Below are 10000 nucleotides of genomic sequence, written 5' to 3'. Positions count from 1 at the left end.
CTAGTGGTTAAGTGAAGGGGCTATTACTCACACATTCCCAGGCTCGAGTCCTGCGAGTCCAGACTTTGGGTTTCGGCTTTTAAGAGAAAAATATGTTCATTTCCCATAATCTCTATCAAGCTTTCAGCGTCCAAAATGAACGAAAAGACTTCACTTGAAGCAAATTGACAATTAAAAATAATCCTTCAGTTGAGGGAGGGACTTGGTTGACCACAGGTTACCCGAAAATGACACTGATTCTCTTGGTATGCCGATTGTAATGCATTGCTTAGGCCATCCCCTTTTTTTCTCCGTTTCGCGTCGTCCGACCGACCCAAAGTTTTGGGCATTTTCCAAAAAAAAAACAAAATTAACGACGTTTTTAAGCCATTTTTATGTCGCACAGGAGTTTTGGTGGTTGATCCTTTTTCCCACGCTGTCTTAATTTTGCCACAACATCCAACTTTTCCGCCATATTGATTTTGGGTTCACGTCTTGTTGTTTTTCTGGCTCCACAGCTATGATGCCGGGGTACCAGGCCTCCGATTCCAAGAATGCTTATGATTTTTTCTTCAGGTTTTTTTTTTTTAATCCGACCGACCGACCCAATATCAGGAAACACATTCGACGGTAAACAAAAAAAAAAGGGGGGATGGCCTTACGTTATGAAGCAATAATTCTGCAGCATCGCCAAACTCGGAGTTTAAAAGGGAGCAAGGCAAGAATGGTTGCTGGTTCGCTGGGATTTTTTAAATTGTAAAGCTATCTGAATAATGAAATAGCATTGTAACATTTTTTTTCTTTCTTACAGCAGTGCAAGAATTTTTTTTGCATGCAATTTGTTTCTTCCAACAAGCGCTTGCAGGAATTTTTTTTCAAAATCCCCCCAACACCCCCCCCCCCCCCTTCCCTCCTTCCCTCCTCAAAAATTAAATGGTAGGCCCCTAATTTTAAAATTTTTACTCATGAAGCGTATTGGTTGAATTAAAAAGTTATTTTAAGGAACATATTATTAGTAACTGTTTATTTATGTGTGTGCCAGTTTAGTTTATACATCTAACAGCTGAAAAGCACTCAAAGCAAACATTGTAATCTTTCCAAAAAGTATACGTCAAAAATAGTGTCATAGATAACATGTACAAGTTAGTGTGCTGTAGTGTTCCACTGAGTCAGTGAAAAGACAAGGCACGGAAAATTTATGTCATAAAAAAATATGTCTCGAGATGTTAAGTTCAATTTCAGAGAGGAAAATATTCAAACGCCGAGAAGAATTACGAGACAAAAATATCGGAGAACGGAATATACTCTATTCGCAACATTTTCCTAACTCAGGATGACACTGAATTCCGTTGTCAATATTACCAACTTGAGAGGGACCGCGGAAGCATTTCGTCTCGACGACCAAGGCTTGTACGTGGCTTGTATCTCGGCAAGCAGCCATTGGAATACCAGAAAACGTCGACGCATTTTCGATTTAGTTTTCAAAAGCCACACGGCGAAATCCACACAGAAAATTATGGAGAAAAACCCTTGAAAAGGAAACTTATCTTCCCTATGAGTATGACAACTGGGCTTTGCAATTTGCAAGCCAGACCCGGGAAGTGGGAGCAGCGAAACCGATTCAGTGTCGCGGACAGAAGCATGGAAGTTAATTACGTCGATGGCACATCATGTGGAAGGCGGCGATGCCAAATTGATAGCACACGAGGTAAAAGGGAAAATGAGTTGCAGTTTGACACCAGTCAAACCAAGGAACAAAGGAACTACGCGGGAAGGTTCCCGGAAGAATTCTATGAAGCGGAATACGGCACGTTCAAATTAAACGATTACGATATTTGGTCACGAACAACAAGAGAATGAAATACACTTAAATTAGTGATAGAAGAAAACGACTTGGTGGTCATTTACATCAGAAGCCCTTGAAAGAGATAGGAAAAGGACAAAGCTTTCTTGTATGGTTAAGCACACAAAATAGGGTATGGTGGACAGTCACAAAACACTGACTGACCCCCCCAAATGGACTACCCTAAAAATACTATTTTGACCGCATACTATTCGTCTACACTCAAACACTTACTTTAGACAGCGTTGATCAATAGTATTTTAACTCTAAGCACCCATTTTATAAAAAAGGTTAGCTTTCGAGCCGATTACTTCATGTAAGTGAAGTGAGACCGGTGCAATTCCTGGATCTAGTTGCATGTGGCCGTACGGACGAAAATAAACAAAGTACGTGCAATGTGAGTATATAGTTAATTCAGTTCTTTCAATTGTACTCATTCGAAATAGTATTTTTAGAGGTAGTCCATTTTAGAGTAGTCTATTTGGGTAGTTCATCGGGGTAGTCCATGGACTGGGGGTCAGTGTTTTGTCCACCACGAGTTAAAATACCATTTCCATATTCAGGATGAATTCACTCGAGAGAGAGGAACACCTCTCTTGTCTGCTTCCAGAAACATCTGTCTCGCGCCTTTCTCTGCAATGTAGGTTTCAAACGGCTGGTAAGGGGTCATCCCTCCAGTGTCTTCCGGTGGGGTAAAGTAAACCTTTAATGCGAATACCAGCTTGGGTTCACTATACAAGTGCTTTACAGAGGGGACCGTCATCCTTGCTGTTGGTGTTCTTTATTCTTATGGTATCTTAGTTACACGTCGAAAACAAAAGCAACTACTTTAATTTAGATCTAAAGAGTGTCAACAGTTGGCTTGAAGGCCTAAAGGCACAAGTCGAACCAAAGTCTTAAGTGCAAGTAATGAGCTGAGAAGCCCGAGGGGTACTATTTTACAACGATTAGAGTGTAACTTTTAAGTGCTTCGTAATTCATTTGAGCGTCAGCCCTACTTATGGAAATGAACCCACACAAGAACAGCGAAAACGTCTGACCATTATTTTTGCCATGCCCATAATTCAAGAAAATACACTGAGAATGTTGATATACAGGCGTCTTTCTTTCCCTGAAAAATTTTTTTCCCGAAATTTAAATTGCCTGATGCTTTGTAGTTTTCGTGCTCTAAACGATTCTCATGTCATTTACAATTTAATATTATAACTCAGATTAAAATAACGGCCAGTAGTTTTGTCTTATTTAATGGAACTGGTTCTAAAAAAATCATTTGACTGTGTCATAAGACGTTAATTACTGAATAACCATTACAACTGGGTCATAAGACTTGCGGAGGCGGCTACACAAAATTACTCCTTGTTCAAAAAGATGTTTATAATGCGAATTTGAAAACGATTTCTTACCATTCTATTACATTTTTACAAATTCAAGCAAAATACCTCTAACATTTTTTACAACGGTTACCATGAATGTAGTATGTTTTCCCTTACAAAATTGCATTTAACACGTAGTTATGCAAATTTTTCAGTTTTGAGTGCAAAATACATTGGTTTGTGTGATGACATCTGCTCAAACAAAGTCAGATTAACATACATTTTTTTACGAAATTTTGCCAGCTCGAAAATCATTTTTAGGGACTTTATGGACAAAAAATGATCAACATTTATCTGCTTCTTTTCAGTCCACATTTTTTATATTATTCTCTAGGTTTTAATAGGCCCAACTCTTACTATCTAATGCCTAAGGAAATTTAAAACGGGAAGCAGATTTTGAATTTTCGTGTGTAATTCTATTCTCCCTCCGCGACCATCGGTTGTAGTCACTCTTTTCGTAAGCTACTGCTTCCAGCGCTAAATGCACTTGTCCAGTTTTCCTGTTTACGACTGTAGGAAGCCTAACTATGGGTAACAAGCCACGTTTATCCTTCTTGTGATTTTGCGAAACATTAACATTTAACGAAACAAGAAATTTCTGATTTTTTTGTTGGTGATCTGGATTATTCTCATCCTTAGTTTCTTCATCCGAATTGCCTTTCCCCCTCGCTTTCCCGTGAATTTGTGGCAAAGACTTATCGGGCTTTGGTTGATCATTCACTTTGGAATAAAATAGTCTCTTTAGGTGATGCTTTCCTAAGCTTTCAGCTTTTCTCCTAAAAATTACTACGCTATGAAGAGATTTGGAACTAGCAGAGTTCGCAGAGTCGTCGCCCTCTTCACGAATAGTTAAAATTGTGGAATTGTCTTTTGCCTTTTCTTTTTGAAGCAAGTTAGCGCTAGGCGTATCACAAGGTGGCAAGGTCTTCTTTCGGCCCAAGCGTTCTGTTGAGTGAACAAAGTTCTCGTGAGCTTCATGGATTTCTCGTCTTGATTTTCTCGGGTCAAGGATAATGCCATTCTCAGTAAATTCACCAACTGCGATGGAGCAGATTGAGGCTAAACCAAAATTTTTTTTATCATCTTGGTTCTGTATTTGTCGCAAGATATTAACTCCTGGCTTGTTTTGCCTCACTGACAGCTTATTTAAATACTCCTTTCCCGCGAAAGCACCTGCATATGGAAACCGTGTCTCGTGGTCTCTTTTCAAGTTCACTGCATCAACGCGGACTGATCCATTTAAATCTACGATTTTTAACTTCTTTCCCGGCTGTGCCTCAGCAATCTCTTTCCAATTGAAGTCAATCTCTTTGCTACGCGAAATCGTTAGCCTTTTTTTCGGCAAGAAAGACTTGTTGTTAATTTCCAGTCCGTTTCTGTGAGTAGCTGGTTCGTTATGTAAACCATTCCCAGCGATGACATACATGCTTGCTTTCCCGAACTCCGCAACCTTTTCAACACCATAGTTTTCTTTATTCATTTAGTACTGACCAAAATGATAAGCGGCAATGAGACACAATATCCACGTACTGAATCTAACCGCGTCGTCTTGATTGAGAACGAAGGGTTCGATTGATACAAGTCGTATAATTTTGTGCCCGCCTGGTTGTAGTCACGCAGTTAGCTTCAATTCCAGTGGTTCATCGCTTGGCCTTTAGCGCACAAAATATTTTGTTATTCATGTGGCCTTTGTTAGGTGAATTAAAGTAATTAAAAGTCCCCCGTTTTATCTCGATAAAGAATGCAAGAAATGACAGATGTCATATCCACGACGTCATTATGTCTTGATTTCGTCTAATTCAGGCTACTTTTTCAGCGTCCTCGAACTCTTAAAAGCATCCATCTCAACAAGTGAATATTCCCTTGCGCTGTGATAATTTGTTCACGCAGGTTTAAAGCACGTAGCAACTAAACGTAAGTTATTAGCATTTAATCCTGTTTCTTTTGATAAAAGATTCTTTAAGCGTCTTTTGTCTAAGCACAATAAAAGATCAAAGCCTACTATATTTCGCAAAGAATTTTAGGCTCTTTATTGTAAGTGCAGAAAATGTGCACATGAATTAGTTTTTTCACTGCCGGATTCATGTATTGATTATGTAACAACAGGCATTTTGGAGGGAGGACCTGTGTCATTAAGTGGTTTTTTTATTTCCTTGTGAATCAAGCTAAAACTAATTTCTTTTTTTCACGATAGGTCCACGGAACCAAGCACAGTTTAATTCTCATTCAAAAGTATTTGTTGTTGCAAAATCTCGATGTCAGTTTTTCGAAGGATCTTAGTTATTAATTTTCACGTGACTTAACTGATCCTCCTGTTCCAGCCAGGTATATTTCCGCCTCTTTTCAAAACGACTTTTCTTGCCTCATTGTCAGGGCTGAATTTTTAGGGTATGTAACGAGACGCCTTTAATCAGGTATTCAGTATTTTTTGAAAGTGCGCTCTTAATATTAAAGGGGGAGACTCTTAACTACAAAGCTGTTGCTATGTAAAACTTTTACCCGTCATGTCTTTGATGTCTGAATATCAAAGAACAATCCCTTTGGACACGGATGTTCTATAGAAGGTCTCTTGTACTTTTTCGAACGACAGCCATATTTGGCAAGTCACATGACCACGGCAGAAAGAGCGCTAAAACTCACATTATTAACTTTTTACAATAATGAATACAATACCAATGTTCGGAGAGCATTGTTTGGCACGTCTTGACGTAAGGATTTGTTGAAACTGTGCTTATGACGAAATTACCCTGCTTTGAAGGAGTTTTTAACACACTTTGTTTGAGTGCGTTTGTGTTGAGAGATAAAACGGAAAATCGATACATGGGATTATAGAGAATGTTTTGATCTTTCCTCTTCGCCCAAAAAACATCACCGAAGAAGTTGCTCCATCGAGTTTTAGGCTTTTTTCGTTCTTTTTGACCGTTTGGGACTGGTAACTATCAGCGCATGCGTCGTGATTTTTTTTCCGCTGTTTCGGTCTGCGTAGCAGTGTCGGCAGTGGAAAGCGTCGAAATCAAATTTTCCCGATTAGCCCACCGTTTTGTCATTGCTGAAGAAGCCAATACTGCCTTTTTGTTGTGGCTGGGCATACTTTTAACCCGCTTAGCCCATAGCTTAGCCCACAAACCTCAAGAAAACGAAACGTTGTTACAACAGACACAGTTTTTTCACAATTTTATATTTCCCGCCATTTTGGCGGCAGTCCGACCGGCAATGTAAGCGTCCTTAGCAACAGGTTTGTAGTTAAGAGTCTCCCCCCTTAAAGCTGGTTTCATAGCGCACAGTGACGTAAGCATAAAGAGTGAAATCCGGGACTGAAAAGCCAGATACATAAGAAAAAGTAATCGTTTGACTTTTTGTTTTTATTTTTCTCCGAACCTTCTTTGTCGACTCAGATTCAGTGGAAATCACTGCGCCTGCGTATTCACTTTTCTTTTCGGATCATTTGTAAACATCGTCATGCTTATCGTTTTGTCTTTGCATATGCCAGCCAAATCAGTTATTACTGAACCACATTTAATACCTACGAGAGCAGGATGAACTTCCTGTGAACGAATAATTCTTTTTGCTATAAGGCAGTAAAAAGTCATGCAGTGTAGCAGAACAGCACAATAACTTTATTTATTTGCACCGGTAAATTTGTCAAAGGGGAGTCGGTCACACTGGATTGAATTATCATTGGATAAAGTATTTGCAAAGCGGCTTTTTTCTTGGTTCCGGCCTTCAAGGCGTATCTTAAATGTTCGTCAAGTGAAGAGAAATACATCCCAAATGGTTTCTTTCACTGGTGACCAGGTACAAAGATGACAGGGATGTGGCTATGTTTGATGACGTAGTCACTGACCCCACCGAGCAATGTGCGTCTCAGCGTTGAAAGCTGGCGGCCTCCCATCACAATAAAATTGACATTTTCTTCATGGGATACTCTGTGAATAGTCTCACCTGCCTTTCCAAATTCAAGTCGTATTTTTGCCTTCAGCTGAAAGAAAGCGTTCGATGTATTGTACAATGAGAGAAAGAAAACGAAAATTGATATTGCGGGAAGAAAGAAGAGGCTTGGTGCAGTGGTGACAGCACTAGTCTGCTATCGATCAGCGTACGTCAGTGTCCCGAGTTTGATTCTCGAGCTGGACGACACATGTGATTTTATGTTTTTTTTATTTTTCTGAGAGGTTTTTCCTCGTATTCTTTGTTTTTCCTCCCTCATCAAAAGCCAGCATTTAACTTGATCTGAGGCTATAATTTGATTTTACATCATTTGAAGTCGCCTCCCCAAGGAGGAAAAAAGAAGAACGTTTGTGTGATTCACTATATAACCTTGAGACTTAAATAAACATGTTACATGAGAAGTCGTAAAAAGGGATAATGGCCTCCGGCAATCACATTAGAACAATTCACATTTTAGGATGTCTTGTTTGTATTCCTCACCTTTTTGGTATCGCATTTTTCCTTGTACTTCTCAATAACTTGATCCTTTTTCTTTTCGTGATCTCGTGTTGTTTGCTTCCATTCCTCTGAGTGCTGAGCATCTGAAAGTTATGTTTTAAATAAGACGCGGATATTCCCAAAATCAAGTTTGCACAAATTTTTCGTGCGCTTTTAGGATAGCTAACCCTGCGCTACCATCTCATATCCGAAGCGCGCTCGTGGAATAATAATATTGTTAAATAAACAAATTGGCTTCGAGAGTATAAAGAACTTGTTTAACTTAGTCATCTCCCCCACTTTAAAGCCTTTTGCTTTCTACAGCAAATATTCACTATTAAAAAAAACTCATGAATTGTAGGGTTGCGATTAAAATGTCGAATTTTTAAAGCAACATTCGTCAAAGCGTATCTGGTGTATCGAGCTCAAATTCTAGAATTCTCAATATTAAGAGCTGGTCTCTTGGCTGATACATCAGAAAATGATGGGAATATGATGCTAATAAGACGAAAATTGTACAGAAAAATCCTCCTCTAAGAATTTGGACTTACGTAGCAAAGGTGGCGGATCCAACTTCTCATGGCAATAGAGAACAATCACTGAGTTTTCATCTTTATGGATATGATTCAAGTACCCTGAAGGAAAAATAATTTGTCCAAAGACAATGAACCGCAATCTCGTTTCAAAATCAGTTTTGATTTTGAAAAAAATAGCTCTACTTTAAATATGCCAACATAGTATTTACGTATCGGCTGGGGTAAATAGCCTGGGAAGGGCCAAGGAGTATGAGCACACCCAAAAGAGAAGAGAATTTGCACTTTGGCACGCTTTCAAAAGGAGAGGCACGTACTGCTGACACTAGTGGCAGGCAGGCGCAAATGAACGATAAGGTTTGAGATCGTTAAGCAAAAAGGAGGGTGTTGTAATTATTTTACTTCATTTCGCTGGGTATGCAGGTGTAGCTATCGCACTCGGTGCTTGGATCGCATTGCTACTTAGCCGCCAAAGGCTGTGCACAAAACCAGTTGAAACAAATTCTCTTGCTCAGCCTTCAACGGCCAAAAAAGCCAGGTGCCTAGATCAGTATATGAGTCATCTGTACTTTAATTAATCATTCAGAGATATGACCGCAAGACATATTAATTACCATAAACACGAAATGAAAGACAGTGACAGCACATTTTGGTCTCATTTCTATCCGATGCCTCATTTTTAATAAGATTCCTAAGAGGACCAAAAAGGGCTAGAAAATCTCTCGAGTGTATGAACAGAAAACGATAATTTTCTCGTTCTCTGGGAATGAAAGAATCATGAAAATCAGAGCTCTCGTTTATTTGGAGTCCATCAGATCACCCGCAACTTCGGCAAGCTTCCCAAAACCTGAGATAAAGAATTACCTGGTGAGAAAAAAAATTGGTTACAACTTAAAGTCTCACTAACTTAGCGGTTGCTAAAAATCCAAGCGATCTTCTCGATACGAAAAAGTGTATATTAAAAAGGCTATTGTAAAAAGTGTGTAACAAAACAGTCGGTGTCATTAATTAAATAGCTGAGGAACAGTGAGGATATAAACGAAATTGACACATGAAGCGCCGAATTTTCCATTAAAAAAAACATCGTTTGACTGACAGCAAACTGAAGAAAGGTGTAACAAATTGTCTCAAAGTTTTATGAAACTGAAAAAGCACGAAATAGATTGGAAAAATTATGCGGGAAAAAACACCTTTTTCTTGCGAAACGAGAAATGATCAGTTTAGAACCATAAACTAAGAAAATATTCATTACATGCAATCTTGCGCGTTCATCAAGATAGAGCGAAAAAGAAGTCGACAAATCCCCATATTTTCTTTAAAATGTGTAAAAAGTGAACTAGAAACAAATGATACTTTGTTCCGCTAGGATAAGAAATTTGAGACGAAACATCCGTAATGGGAAATAATAGATCAAAATTTGAATCCCCTGCTAAGAGTGTTGGTAGACTTTGAGCCATCATGGCTGGCAAATTGCAATGTAGGTCAGTATGTTTTGACCATTCTCTCTCAACCGAAGGATGAACCAGGATGGTTTAAATTGCATGACAAAATTGGTACTTTTAAAAATTTATGCTAATGAAAGTCTCGCTCCACGTTCGCTTTATACGCTGTGTATAATACAAGCTTTATGTCTTTTCTTAGTTTTATCATGCTCACCCTGAAACAAAACAAGAACTAAAGCGCTCAAGGCAAAAGCCGGCTGAAAGCGAACGCTAAACTAGTCTTAGAAAAGGAAAAGACTTTGGATTCAGAAATACCAAACTTCAACTACAGTATCGCAAAAATTCAACTCGATATTTATACTCACAATCAAAAGCTCTCTCGCTGTGTTCACATTCATCAACTGC

The 10000-nt window shown here is 38.9% G+C and overlaps 2 protein-coding genes across 2 annotated transcripts in view; both read right to left on the bottom strand.

Moving 5' to 3' along the window:
* Window positions 1-10000, bottom strand: part of LOC138007935 (uncharacterized) — a 29410-nt gene that overhangs the window by 19155 nt on the left and 255 nt on the right. The window contains exons 1-3 of the mRNA XM_068855070.1: window positions 9961-10000; window positions 8172-8255; window positions 7624-7724 (exon numbers count right to left, since the gene is read on the bottom strand). The exon at window positions 9961-10000 is cut by the window's right edge and continues 255 nt beyond it. Of these exons, the coding sequence (XP_068711171.1) occupies window positions 7624-7724; window positions 8172-8255; window positions 9961-10000 (225 nt within the window). The remainder of the gene's footprint in view (window positions 1-7623; window positions 7725-8171; window positions 8256-9960) is intronic.
* LOC138007934 (uncharacterized) lies at window positions 2209-4923 on the bottom strand. Its single transcript, XM_068855069.1, has one exon. The coding sequence runs from the start codon at window positions 4673-4675 to the stop codon at window positions 3563-3565; it is 1113 nt and encodes a 370-aa protein (XP_068711170.1). The 5' UTR covers window positions 4676-4923; the 3' UTR covers window positions 2209-3562.

Source organism: Montipora foliosa, chromosome 6, assembly GCF_036669935.1.
Source record: "Montipora foliosa isolate CH-2021 chromosome 6, ASM3666993v2, whole genome shotgun sequence".
Classification (NCBI taxonomy): Eukaryota; Metazoa; Cnidaria; class Anthozoa; order Scleractinia; family Acroporidae; genus Montipora; species Montipora foliosa.
This window is presented reverse-complemented; position numbering and strand designations above follow the sequence as displayed.

Coding starts and splice junctions, on each gene's coding strand:
- LOC138007934 (XM_068855069.1), bottom strand. CDS start 4,675: ATGAATAAAGAAAACTATGGTGTTGAAAAGGTTGCGGAGTTCGGGAAA.